The 13,750-nt window shown below is 42.1% G+C and overlaps 2 protein-coding genes across 2 annotated transcripts; both read right to left on the reverse strand.

Annotated features, from left to right (window-relative positions):
* Positions 1 to 8,172: 8,172 nt before the first annotated feature.
* LOC145877377 (uncharacterized) lies at positions 8,173 to 10,113 on the reverse strand. Its single transcript, XM_082972692.1, has 3 exons — positions 9,789 to 10,113; positions 8,719 to 9,203; positions 8,173 to 8,205 (listed from the first exon to the last, which is right to left on the reverse strand). Exons 1-3 carry the CDS (start codon positions 10,021 to 10,023, stop codon positions 8,173 to 8,175), a joined length of 753 nt encoding a protein of 250 aa, XP_082828818.1. The 5' UTR covers positions 10,024 to 10,113.
* Positions 10,114 to 10,598: 485 nt separating this feature from the next.
* Positions 10,599 to 13,267, reverse strand: LOC123723906 (uncharacterized). The gene is made up of 3 exons (XM_082972693.1): positions 13,140 to 13,267; positions 11,456 to 12,475; positions 10,599 to 10,604 (listed from the first exon to the last, which is right to left on the reverse strand). The coding sequence occupies exons 1-3, from the start codon at positions 13,203 to 13,205 to the stop codon at positions 10,599 to 10,601; spliced, it is 1,092 nt and encodes a 363-aa protein (XP_082828819.1). The 5' UTR covers positions 13,206 to 13,267.
* Positions 13,268 to 13,750: the final 483 nt, after the last annotated feature.

Genomic DNA, 13,750 nt, shown 5'->3' on the forward strand with positions numbered 1-13,750 from the left:
ATCTACAGTGGTGATGTTTCATTATAGAGAACATGACATGACAATACATGACATCTACAGTGGTGATGTTTCATTATAGAGAACATGACATAACAATACATGACATCTACAGTGGTGATGTTTCATTATAGAGAACATAACAATACATGACATCTACAGTGGTGATGTTTCATTATAGAGAACATGACAATACATGACATCTACAGTGGTGATGTTTCATTATAGAGAACATGACAATACATGACATCTACAGTGGTGATGTTTCATTATAGAGAACATGACATGACAATACATGACATCTACAGTGGTGATGTTTCATTATAGAGAACATGACATAACAATACATGACATCTACAGTGGTGATGTTTCATTATAGAGAACATAACAATACATGACATCTACAGTGGTGATGTTTCATTATAGAGAACATAACATAACAATACATGACATCTACAGTGGTGATGTTTCATTATAGAGAACATAACATGACAATACATGACATCTACAGTGGTGATGTTTCATTATAGAGAACATGACAATACATGACATCTACAGTGGTGATGTTTCATTATAGAGAACATAACATGACAATACATGACATCTACAGTGGTGATGTTTCATTATAGAGAACATGACATGACAATACATGACATCTACAGTGGTGATGTTTCATTATAGAGAACATGACATGACAATACATGACATCTACAGTGGTGATGTTTCATTATAGAGAACATAACAATACATGACATCTACAGTGGTGATGTTTCATTATAGAGAACATGACATAACAATACATGACATCTACAGTGGTGATGTTTCATTATAGAGAACATGACAATACATGACATCTACAGTGGTGATGTTTCATTATAGAGAACATAACATAACAATACATGACATCTACAGTGGTGATGTTTCATTATAGAGAACATGACAATACATGACATCTACAGTGGTGATGTTTCATTATAGAGAACATGACATAACAATACATGACATCTACAGTGGTGATGTTTCATTATAGAGAACATGACATAACAATACATGACATCTACAGTGGTGATGTTTCATTATAGAGAACATGACAATACATGACATCTACAGTGGTGATGTTTCATTATAGAGAACATGACATGACAATACATGACATCTACAGTGGTGATGTTTCATTATAGAGAACATAACATAACAATACATGACATCTACAGTGGTGATGTTTCATTATAGAGAACATAACAATACATGACATCTACAGTGGTGATGTTTCATTATAGAGAACATAACATAACAATACATGACATCTACAGTGGTGATGTTTCATTATAGAGAACATGACATGACAATACATGACATCTACAGTGGTGATGTGTCATTATAGAGAACATGACATAACAATACATGACATCTACAGTGGTGATGTTTCATTATAGAGAACATAACATAACAATACATGACATCTACAGTGGTGATGTTTCATTATAGAGAACATGACATAACAATACATGACATCTACAGTGGTGATGTTTCATTATAGAGAACATGACAATACATGACATCTACAGTGGTGATGTTTCATTATAGAGAACATAACATGACAATACATGACATCTACAGTGGTGATGTTTCATTATAGAGAACATAACATGACAATACATGACATCTACAGTGGTGATGTTTCATTATAGAGAACATGACATAACAATACATGACATCTACAGTGGTGATGTTTCATTATAGAGAACATGACAATACATGACATCTAAGTAGCTGAATATGATTATGGACTAACAGTTTGAAGGACACAACTCCTGTTATTCTGGTTAAACAGAGAGAGACTAGTTGATTAAGGAGTGGGGATTTTTTTTACAATTAGGAAATAATATGTCATGTTTTACTCGTACCTCAGCCAGCATTGTGAATGGTTAGGAAATAATATGTCATGTTTTACTCGTACCTCAGCCAGCATTGTGAATGGTTAGGAAATAATATGTCATGTTTTACTCGTACCTCAGCCAGCATTGTGAATGGTTAGGAAATAATATTTCATGTTTTACTCGTACCTCAGCCAGCATTGTGAATGGTTAGGAAATAATATGTCATGTTTTACTCGTACCTCAGCCAGCATTGTGAATGGTTAGGAAATAATATGTAATGTTTTACTAGTACCTCAGCCAGCATTGTGACTGGTGTCTGATGCAGTGACATACTAGACCATGACAGTAAATCTAATACTTAGGTGTTTTTAGTCATCCATGAAAGGTCTGGGGTGGTTCTGTGGTTATAAGTTACTGACCTTGGAATACATTTCTGGCCATGCTGGCAGGGTCTGAATCAAACCCAATGTCCACCTGGTACACTGACAGGGTCTGAATCAACCCAATGTCCACCTGGTACACTGACAGGGTCTGAATCAACCCAATGTCCACCTGGTACACTGGCAGGGTCTGAATCAACCCAATGTCCACCTGGTACACTGGCAGGGTCTGAATCAAACCCAATGTCCACCTGGTACACTGACAGGGTCTGAATCAAACCCAATGTCCACCTGGTACACTGGCAGGGTCCGAATCAAACCCAATGTCCACCTGGTACACTGACAGGGTCTGAATCAAACCCAATGTCCACCTGGTACACAGACAGGGTCTGAATCAACCCAATGTCCACCTGGAACACTGACAGGGTCTGAATCAAACCCAATGTCCACCTGGTACACTGACAGGGTCTGAATCAACCCAATGTCCACCTGGTACACTGGCAGGGTCTGAATCAAACCCAATGTCCACCTGGTACAATGACAGGGTCTGAATCAAACCCAATGTCCACCTGGTACACTGGCAGGGTCTGAATCAAACCCAATGTCCACCTGGTACACTGGCAGGGTCTGAATCAAACCCAATGTCCACCTGGTACACTGACAGGGTCTGAATCAAACCCAATGTCCACCTGGTACACTGGCAGGGTCCGAATCAAACCCAATGTCCACCTGGTACACTGACAGGGTCTGAATCAAACCCAATGTCCACCTGGTACACAGACAGGGTCTGAATCAACCCAATGTCCACCTGGAACACTGACAGGGTCTGAATCAAACCCAATGTCCACCTGGTACACTGACAGGGTCTGAATCAACCCAATGTCCACCTGGTACACTGGCAGGGTCTGAATCAACCCAATGTCCATCTGGTACACTGACAGGGTCTGAATCAAACCCAATGTCCACCTGGTACACTGACAGGGTCTGAATCAAACCCAATGTCCACCTGGTACACTGACAGGGTCTGAATCAAACCCAATGTCCACCTGGTACACTGACAGGGTCTGAATCAACCCAATGTCACACTGGTACACTGACAGGGTCTGAATCAAACCCAATGTCCACCTGGTACACTGACAGGGTCTGAATCAAACCCAATGTCCACCTGGTACACTGACAGGGTCTGAATCAACCCAATGTCACACTGGTACACTGACAGGGTCTGAATCAAACCCAATGTCCACCTGGTACACTGACAGGGTCTGAATCAACCCAATGTCACACTGGTACACTGACAGGGTCTGAATCAAACCCAATGTCCATCCGGTACACTGACAGGGCCTGAATCAACCCAATGTCCACCTGGTACACTGACAGGGTCTGAATCAACCCAATGTCCACCTGGTACACTGACAGTGTCTGGATCAACCCAATGTCCACCTGGTACACTGGCAGGGTCTGAATTAAACCCAATGTCCACCTGGTACACTGACAGGGTCTGAATCAACCCAACGTCCACCTGGTACACTGACAGGGTCTGAATCAACCCAATGTCCACCTGGTACACTGACAGGGTCTGAATCAACCCAATGTCCACCTGGTACACTGACAGGGTCTGAATCAACCCAATGTCCACCTGGTACACTGACAGGGTCTGAATCAAACCCAATGTCCACCTGGTACACTGACAGGGTCTGAATCAACCCAATGTCCACCTGGTACACTGACAGGGTCTGAATCAACCCAATGTCCACCTGGAACACTGGCAGGGTCTGAATCAACCCAATGTCCACCTGGTACACTGACAGGGTCTGAATCAACCCAATGTCCACCTGGTACACTGGCAGGGTCTGAATCAACCCAATGTCCACCTGGTACACTGGCAGGGTCTGAATCAAACCCAATGTCCACCTGGTACACTGGCAGGGTCTGAATCAAACCCAATGTCCACCTGGTACACTGACAGGGTCTGAATCAACCCAATGTCCACCTGGTACACTGACAGGGTCTGAATCAACCCAATGTCCACCTGGTACACTGACAGGGTCTGAATCAAACCCAATGTCCACCTGGTACACTGACAGGGTCTGAATCAACCCAATGTCCACCTGGTACACTGCCAGGGTCTGAATCAACCCAATGTTAAGGGGAGGGAAGATTGGTCAAGAGGGTGATGATTATTGTTGTTCTACTGCCTGATTGTTATGCAACAACACTGTTTACAAAAGCTTTGTTAAATCAGCACAACAGTTTTCAGCTGTGCTAACATAATTGCAAAAGGGTTTTTCTAATGATCAATTAGCCTTTTAAAATGATAAACTTGGATTAGCTAACACAACGTGGCATTGGAACACAGGAGTGATGGTTGCTGATAATGGGCCTCTATACGCCTATGTAGATATTCCATAAACAATCAGCTGTTTCCAGCTACAATAGTCATTTACAACATTAACAATGTCGACACTGTTTCTGATCAATTTGATGTTATTTTAATGGACAAAAAATGTGATTTGCTTTCAAAAACAAGGACATTTCTAAGTGACCCCAAACTTTTGTTACACCATGTAGGAGCAGTATAGACCTAGTCTGTTCATTATATACATCTACATGATGTATTGTTACACCATGTAGCAGCAGTATAGACCTAGTCTGTTCATTATATACATCTACATGATGTATTGTTACACCATGTAGGATCAGTATAGACCTAGTCTGTTCATTATATACATCTACATGATGTATTGTTACACCATGTAGCAGCAGTATAGACCTAGTCTGTTCATTATATACATCTACATGATGTATTGTTACACCATGTAGGAGCAGTATAGACCTAGTCTGTTCATTATATACATCTACATGATGTATTGTTACACCATGTAGCAGCAGTATAGACCTAGTCTGTTCATTATATACATCTACATGATGTATTGTTACACCATGTAGGAGCAGTATAGACCTAGTCTGTTCATTATATACATCTACATGATGATGTATTGTTACACCATGTAGCAGCAGTATAGACCTAGTCTGTTCATTATATACATCTACATGATGTATTGTTACACCATGTAGGAGCAGTATAGACCTAGTCTGTTCATTATATACATCTATATGATGTATTGTTACACCATGTAGGAGCAGTATAGACCTAGTCTGTTCATTATATACATCTACATGATGTATTGTTACACCATGTAGGAGCAGTATAGACCTAGTCTGTTCATTATATACATCTACATGATGTATTGTTACACCACGTAGGAGCAGTATAGACCTAGTCTTTTCATTATATACATCTACATGATGTATTGTTACACCATGTAGGAGCAGTATAGACCTAGTCTGTTCATTATATACATCTACATGATGTATTGTTACACCATGTAGGAGCAGTATAGACCTACAGTAGCTAATTGCTAATTTAGATGTTGTTTGACTTAATGATGGTAGGTTTGGTCGATGTGTTGATGGTAGTTGTGGTAGGTAAGTTTGGTAGGTGTGGTAATGAAATATACAGTAGGAACATGGTGATGGTAGGTGTGGTAGTTGTGGTTTGTAGGTTTGGTGATGGTAGGTTTGGTCGATGTGTTGATGGTAGTTGTGGTAGGTCGGTGTGGTAGTTGTGGTAGGTAGGTGTGGTAGTTGTGGTAGATAGGGGTGGTAGTTGTGGTATGTAGGTGTGGTAGTTGTGGTAGGTAGGTTTGGTGATGGTTGGTTTTGTAGTTGTGGTGGGTGTGGTAGGTGTGGTGATGGTAGGTGTGGTAGTTGTGGTAGGTCGGTGTGGTAGGTGTGGTGATGGTAGATGTGGTAGTTGTGGTAGGTAGGTTGGTGTAGTAGTTGTGATAGGTAGGTGTGGTAGTTGTGGTAGTTGTGATAGGTAGGTGTGGTAGTTGTGGTAGATAGGGGTGGTAGTTGTGGTATGTAGGTGTGGTAGTTGTGGTAGATAGGGGTGGTAGTTGTGGTACATAGGTGTGGTAGTTGTGGTAGGTGTGGTGATTAGGCTTGGGCTGTATCCAGATTTTCATATTGTCATACCGTCCTTCTCTCATACCAGGATTTGAAGTACTACCAGCATAGCACATGAGGGGATGCTAAAAACACAAGAAAAGCCTATGGGCATCTATTTCCAGAATCCTAACAAATTAGCACAAACTGTTAGCAAATTCACATAGACGCTGTTAGCTAAATGCTAACAACTGAAAACGAACAAACTAATTGCAAAGCAGTGGAGGCTTCTGAGGGGAGGACAGCTCATAATAATTTCTGGAATGAAGTCAATTGAGTGGTATCAAACACATGGAAACCACATCTTTGATGGGTTGATACCACTCCATTGACTCCATTCCAACCATTATTATGAGCTGTCGTCTCCTCAGCAGCTTCCACTGTTGCAAAGAAAGGCAAATCCAGCTCATAAAGTTATGTCAGGGATAATCAACGAGGGACTATGTGTTCTATGGTAAATAATGAACACTGTGGAACTGACCTTCCATGGATTTGCATTATTTTCCAGAGAACCATAAAGCCCTGAGTTGATTATCCCTTTTATACCATGGCTATAATTTAACACATTTGCTGGTAGAAATGTGTTCATTTGCCGGTGGAAATGAGTTCAACATCCACTGAAGTAGCTAGCAAGTTTACTAGATAGCTACAATAGTTGCCTTGGTAACCAAACAAACATACTTGCTAGTTTAGATAACCAAACCATCAGTCCTAGCTTGCTATTCTAAAAACCTAATTCAACAATACCAATACTGTTTTCAATTTGACTTCATTTGTTATGTCCAAAAGTCCAAACATAATTGCAGTTGATTGAAGGCATGACGTCCCTGAACCAATAACAGTTGGTTGTATTCATGAAAGTCTTATGGGGTGGAAGATATTGATGTTTTTTTAAAGTATTTTTTATTTTAAGTGATTTATTTTACATTTTGTAGATTTTATAGAAGTAAAAAAAAAAGTGACTAATTGTATTGGAGAGAAGAGGTCTCTTTACAGTGTCAAATTTATTTGAGATCTCTATGCCATGTAGTTGAGAAGGAATTGATATTTTTCATTTACAGGCAATTGTTTGCGTTGCAGTTTTAAGACGGTTCCTTAACCCTCTGAGCAGAGGATAGCACATTTTTAGCTACATTTCACCTCCAAAAAGTAAATAGGTTCTACATAAAGCTGTCCCAACTATTTGTGGGCACCGTTTGTCACCGTTATAGTGCAATTTATGTGTATAGAGGACTCCTCTCTAATATAACATGTCACACATTGTGTCAGACTGATGGAATGTTAGGTGTCTCATTGAAAGTCTAACATCTACCATGACTACTGGATGTTTCAATTCTAATAAATAACAACAATCCACACCGTAACAACAATATTGCTTTTTTAATAACTGCTTTTATTAAAGCGTACAACTTTGCTAACGAAAATGACATCAACAAACATCACTGGCCTGACTTGAGCAGCTCTGCCCGGGGATGGAGCCAGCAACTTAGCTGCTACCGGTCCGGTCCAGGCTACCTGCAGACCTCCTCTCCGACCTCCTTTTCAGCACCTCCCCTTAACAGGTGAGGTGGTGGAAATGATCAGAGTTGCATTCAACTTGAATAAAGATGAGAAACTCTGGTCTGTGGAGCCACTGGTCTAAGGGGAGGACTTCTGTTTAAACCATGTCCATTTGGGGATATTTTCTAGGACAGTAGAGGTGGTGAGCAGAGATGAATTCAACTTGGATAAAGATGAGAATCTCTGCTCTGGGGAGGAGAGTCACTGACCTTAGATGGTTTGTTGCCTTGATAAAGAGGATACTTTCTGGCTTGAGGAGAATATCATGTTTTGTGGAGGAAATGTGGCTTGATGACTTAAAGAGGAGGAGGAATTATTGGGTGACACTTTTAATTACCAATGTAACCTCAGTGGAACTGTGGCTTCATCGAGTTCCAGCTCTAGGCAGACAGCACGTCAGGAATGCTGTAAGACATCACAGAGACAGGTAAGTATCTATATATTTACATGTGTGTTGCATGTACACTAAACCCTCACATTTGGATAAAACATATATATAAACAGTGTAACATGAATACATGTTTAAACATTATTTACCTCATCTTAATTCTCTTCCAGATGCCTGGCCTTTTCTTGTTCTTGGAGGATGGCTCTGAAGTTTCAGCCTCTCCTGGAGCTTCTAGCTGCTGGCTCTCTGGCACCCCCTGTTGGTTCTCTGAACTCCCCTCCTGGCTCTCTGGCACCCCCTGTTGGTTCTCTGGCACCCCCTGTTGGTTCTCTGAACTCCCCTCCTGGCTCTCTGGCACCCCCTGTTGGTTCTCTGGCCACTCCTGCTGGCTCTCTGGCTCCCCCTGTTGGTTCTCTGGCTCCCCCTGCTGGCTCTCTGGCCACTCCTGCTGGTTCTCTGGCCACTCCTGCTGGTTCTCTGAACTCCCCTCCTGGCTCTCTGGCACCCCCTGTTGGTTCTCTGAACTCCCCTCCTGGCTCTCTGGCACCCCCTGTTGGTTCTCTGGCCACTCCTGCTGGTTCTCCGAACTCCCCTCCTGGTTCTCTGCCCATGCCTGCTGCCTCCTTGGCCCCTCCTGCTGGCCATCTCCAGATCCAACAGGCTCTTGGCTTACTTGTTGGCCTGTGGCCCATCCCGGCAATGCCTGACCGTGGTTGGAATCGTGGCTGTGTTGGGTGGTTAGACACCGGGTGTTGATTTGAGCATCAGCCTCCAGATTCATCTGCTCCAGGTACTTTTCCATCATCCTCTCCCTCTCCTCCTTCAGATTCTGATGAGTCCTTTTTTTAAGCAGGGACTGCTCTCTCCACTGCTTATTGAAATCCTCCAACTTCTTCCTTCTCTCCTCATCCTTCAGCAGCTCCTTCCTCTTCTCCCTCTCTCTCTCTGCCCGGGTCATGGTGGATATTACCCTTGGGTGTCCAGGGAAGGCTGGGAGGGGAGAAGAAGTAGAGTTCACATTCAACTTAGTGGATCTGGTATCAACTAAAATGTAATGGACACAGGGAATTAAGAATAGAAAACACAGTTGGAGCTCAATGATTCTTTAATCTTTTCAATTGAGCAAGGCATGGAATTTGTCAATAAAGTGCAATAATTCCCATCCCGAATTGACCTGACCCTAAGTTGAACATGAGCCCCAAATGGCACCTATTCCTTGTATAGTGCCAGGGCCTATGTGATAGCTTAGGGCTCCATGGCAACTAGCGGACCCCCGACCCCCCCAAAAGCCTTTTTTGTGTGTGTTTTTTAGGAACTCTTTCTGGGTCTCTACTTAGTCTTGAGAGTTAGACTAGTAGATGACATAAGGTATCATTTAAAAACGTGGTTGTTACATCAGCAGTATTTTTCTTGTTATGTCAGTCAGTCACTCAATTAGCCATGTCAGCTAACATATTCTTTGGACAGAAGTTTTATATTGAAACAATGATGCAACATGATGACTGGCCTGGAACTTATGTGTGTAGAGGAGACTAAAGAGGATGATGTCATAAGCAGAGGTAAAACAGGTCTTACCTATGTGGACGATCTTATAGCCCTCCTCAGCCTCTCTCTGATACGTTCTCTCCATCTTTTTCAGGTTCCTCTTCTCCCACTTCTTATTCACCCAGTCCACAGCTCTCCTTCGGATACTTTTATCAGGTGGGAGAATGTCCTCCTTGTCATCTTCCTCCTCCTCCTCCTCTTCACTGTTCTCTGTCTCACCCATCTTGTAATTCCCAGGGATCTCTCTTCTTTCCTCTTCTGACATCTCCTCTCTTATGTTTGCCTTTATGATGTTCTCTCTCTCTCTGATTAAAGCTAAATGGCTCTTCAATGGCTCTCTGCCTCTCCTCCTCTCTCTTTTCCTCTCTCTGCCTCTCCTCCTCTCTCTTTTCCTCTCTCTGCCTCTCCTCCTCTCTCTTTTCCTCTCTCTGCCTCTCCTCCTCTCTCTTTTCCTCTCTCTGCCTCTCCTCCTCTCTCTTTTCCTCTCTCTGCCTCTCCTCCTCTCTCTTTTCCTCTCTCTGCCTCTCCTCCTCTCTCTTTTCCTCTCTCTGCCTCTCCTCCTCTCTCTTTTCCTCTCTCTGCCTCTCCTCCTCTCTCTTTTCCTCTCTCTGCCTCTCCTCCTCTCTCTTTTCCTCTCTCTGCCTCTCCTCCTCTCTTAGTCTGAACATTTCTTTCTGTCTGGCAATTCCAATCTGTCGTTTTTTATCCTGCTCCTCTTGTTGTCTTGCCCTCTCCTGTTTTCTTTCCATCTCCAGCCGTCTTTCCTCCTTCTCCCTCCTGATTTGTTGTCCTCTTTCTATGTGTTCTCGTTCCCCCTTCAACACTTCTAACCTCCTCTCTTTACGTCTATTGAAGACTTCCCGTGCTTTAGCTTTAACATGAACTACTACATCTTTCTTCATGCTTACTTCCTTTCCTCTCTCTTCTCTTTCCATGTAGTCTTCCTCTGCTTTCTTAATAATCACTTCCTGCTTTTCTTCCATCTCTCTCTCCTGTTCTATCTCCAGTTCATTCTGCCCCTCATTTGTTCTTCCTGCTTCCTCCCTCTCTCTCATAATCATATTTTCTTTCTCCATCTCTTTCTGTTGCTGATCTTTTAATTCCATCTCTCCCTGATTCTCATTGTCTTTCTCCCTTTCTTTCTCTTTCTCCATTTGTTTCTGTCTCTCCTCTTGTTGTTGTCGTCTGTGTATCTCTTCTATCTTTCTCTGTATCTTGTTCTCCCTCTCTCTTCCCTCCTTCTCCATGTCAATTTGCTTCTGTTTCCATATATCTTCTTCTTCTTGATCTCTCTCAAACTTTCTCTTTCTCTCCTCTTGTTGTTGTCGTCTCTCTTTCTCTTCCATCTCTATTTGCTTCTGTTTACATCTTTCTTCTTCATTCTCTCTTTTAATCTCTCTCTGTCTCTCTTGTTTGCTTTCCATATTTTTTTGTCTCTTCTCCATTCTCTTTCTTTTGATCTCTCTCTGTCTCTCTTCTTCTCGTTCTTCCTCTTCCATCTATATTTGCTTCTGTTTAAATAGTTCCTCTTCATTCTCTCTTTTAATCTCTCTCTGTCTCTCTTCTTCTCTTTCCATATTTTTTTGTCTCTTCTCCATTCTCTTTCTTTTGATCTCTCTCTGTCTCTCTTTCTCCCTCTCTCTTTCTTCCTCTTCCATCTCTATTTGCTTCTGTTTACATCTTTCTTCTTCATTCACTCTTTTAATCTCTCTCTGTCTCTCTTGTTTGCTTTCCATATTTTTTTGTTTCTTCTCCATTCTCTTTCTTTCAATCTCTCTCTGTCTCTCTTCTTCTCTTTCTTCCTCTTCCATCTCTATTTGCTTCTGTTTACATCTTTCTTCTTCTCCTTCGCTCTCCATCTCCTTCTTCTCATCTACTTGTTGTCTCTGTTTTGGTACTTTCTCCATTCTCTTTCTTTCTACCTCTTTCTGTTTGTTGTTCTCACCCTCCATCTTCTCCTCCATGTCCATTTGGTTCTGTTTCCATTTATATTCGTCTGTTTCCATATTTTCTAATTCTAGCAGCTGTACCTTGATTTTCTTGAAGACTTCCTCCAATTCAGACGTCTTTTTGTCATTGATGAGGGCTGTCTCCATCTCCATCTCTCTCTCCACTCTATTTTTCATCTCCTCTTCTCTTCGTCTCCAATCATTTTCTCTCTCTCTGTCTCTATCAAATGTTCTCTCTGGTTCAGTCTCGTCTTTCAATCTAATCTCTTCTTTCATTCTCACAACCTCTCTGTCTAACACTAGTACATTTTGGTTAACCTGTTTCACTCTCTCATTCTGTCTTCTATATGCTTCTTTCGCTCTTTCAAATTTGATTTTGTATTGAATCTCTTTTGTTGTCATATCTTCTTTCAGTCTCTCAACCTCTCTCTCTAACTCTTTTACCTTTCCGTTAACCAGTTTGACTTTCTCATTCTCTGCAATACACATGTCTCTTTCTCTTTCAAATATGATTTCCTTTTCCATCTCTTTCAATCTCTCAATCTCTCGTTCTAACGCTTTTATCGTTTCTTCTGCCTGTTTCACTTTCTTCTTCATTTCTTGTCTTTCCAATTCTGCTTTTCTCTCCCTTTCCATCTCCCTTTCTCTCTCCCTTTCTCTCTCTCTTTCCCTCTCTCTTTCTGTCTCAATAGGTTTGTTGTTCCAGGCCAGTCTTGGTCGCTGATCCTCCATGACTTTCTGCCATAGCCTCAATCTCTCTATCTCTTGCTTCATTTTAAAAGGTGAAATTAGTGATAATCTATGACCAAGACATACTTTCAAAGGATTTGCAGAGAATGATACATAGAAATACAACCTAGACCTAGGTAATTGAATCAAACACTGGACAACATCAATAGCAGGGTTATTTTGATCAATTCATCTGGACAATTCATTGTCAATTAATGTATTGACATGTTTGAAAGAATTATGAGACATTTTATGGACAAATACAAACACACAACTAGCTTGCCCATTCAGTTAGGGGTTTGAGAAATTCCTGTTGCAATTTGTGTGATGTTATAACAATGTTGCCTCTGATGTTTATGCTTGTAGAAATTACTCCTACAAATGATGTTTCACTAATGCAATTATTTACAACCTGCACACATACAGTTATCAACAACAACAACAGTAATGATGTTAATAAGGAAGTGGATATTCAACCGGCAGAAGAAAGGCATAGGGGTTGAGATAAATGAAGGTTAGGTTCAGGACCTAGGGTTGGGTTAAGGTAAAGGTTAGGTATAGTTTCAGTGAGGTCAAGGTAAGGGTTAACGTTAAGGAAAGGCATAAAGGTTAACATTGGGTTAGTGTACCGCTGTCCACCGTCATTCATTTTCAGCTGGGTGAATATACACGGCCATTTAATAATAACAATGACATGTCTTACGTGGGCCAGTTGTAGATCCACCATCAGTAGCTCCAGCAGATGTTTGACTCTCTTGATCTCCTGCATTTTTCTCTGGTTCTCCTTCGCTTCTGTGACTCTCTCTGCCACCCCCTGTCTCTCTGCTTCTCTCTGTCTCTCTGCTTCTCTCTGTCTCTCTGCCTCCATCTGTCTCTCTGCTTCTCTCTGTCTCTCTGCCTCCCTCTGTCTCTCTGCTTCTCTCTGTCTCTCTGCTTCTCTCTGTCTCTCTGCTTCTCTCTGTCTCTCTGCCTCCCTCTGTCTCTCTGCTTCTCTCTGTCTCTCTGCTTCCCTCTGTCTCTCTGCCTCCCTCTGTCTCTCTGCTTCTCTCTGTCTCTCTGCTTCTCTCTGTCTCTCTGCTTCTCTCTGTCTCTCTGCCTCCATCTGTCTCTCTGCTTCTCTCTGTCTCTCTGCCTCCCTCTGTCTCTCTGCTTCTCTCTGTCTCTCTGCTTCTCTCTGTCTCTCTGCTTCCCTCTGTCTCTCTGCTTCTCTCTGTCTCTCTGCTTCTCTCTGTCTCTCTGCTTCTCTCTGTCTCTCTGCTTCTCTCTGTCTCTCTGCCTCCCTCTGTCTCTCTGCTTCTCTCTGTCTCTCTGCTT

The sequence above is a fragment of the Salmo salar genome, unplaced genomic scaffold (genome assembly GCF_965601325.2).
Source record: "Salmo salar unplaced genomic scaffold, fSalSal1 ptg000984l, whole genome shotgun sequence".
Lineage (NCBI taxonomy): Eukaryota > Metazoa > Chordata > Actinopteri > Salmoniformes > Salmonidae > Salmo > Salmo salar.

Bases quoted from the DNA above. Each gene is read 5' to 3' on its own strand.
- LOC123723906 (XM_082972693.1), bottom strand. From the start codon at position 13,205: ATGCAGGAGATCAAGAGAGTCAAACATCTGCTGGAGCTACTGATGGTG. The intron at 12,476-13,139 runs GTAAGACATGTC...TTTAAAATGAAG, and splicing joins TGGATCTACAACTGGCCCAC to CAAGAGATAGAGAGATTGAG.
- LOC145877377 (XM_082972692.1), bottom strand. From the start codon at position 10,023: ATGTCAGAAGAGGAAAGAAGAGAGATCCCTGGGAATTACAAGATGGGT. The intron at 9,204-9,788 runs GTAAGACCTGTT...CTCCCCTCCCAG, and splicing joins CTATAAGATCGTCCACATAG to CCTTCCCTGGACACCCAAGG. The intron at 8,206-8,718 runs GTGCCAGAGAGC...CTGTCTGCCTAG, and splicing joins GTTCAGAGAACCAACAGGGG to AGCTGGAACTCGATGAAGCC.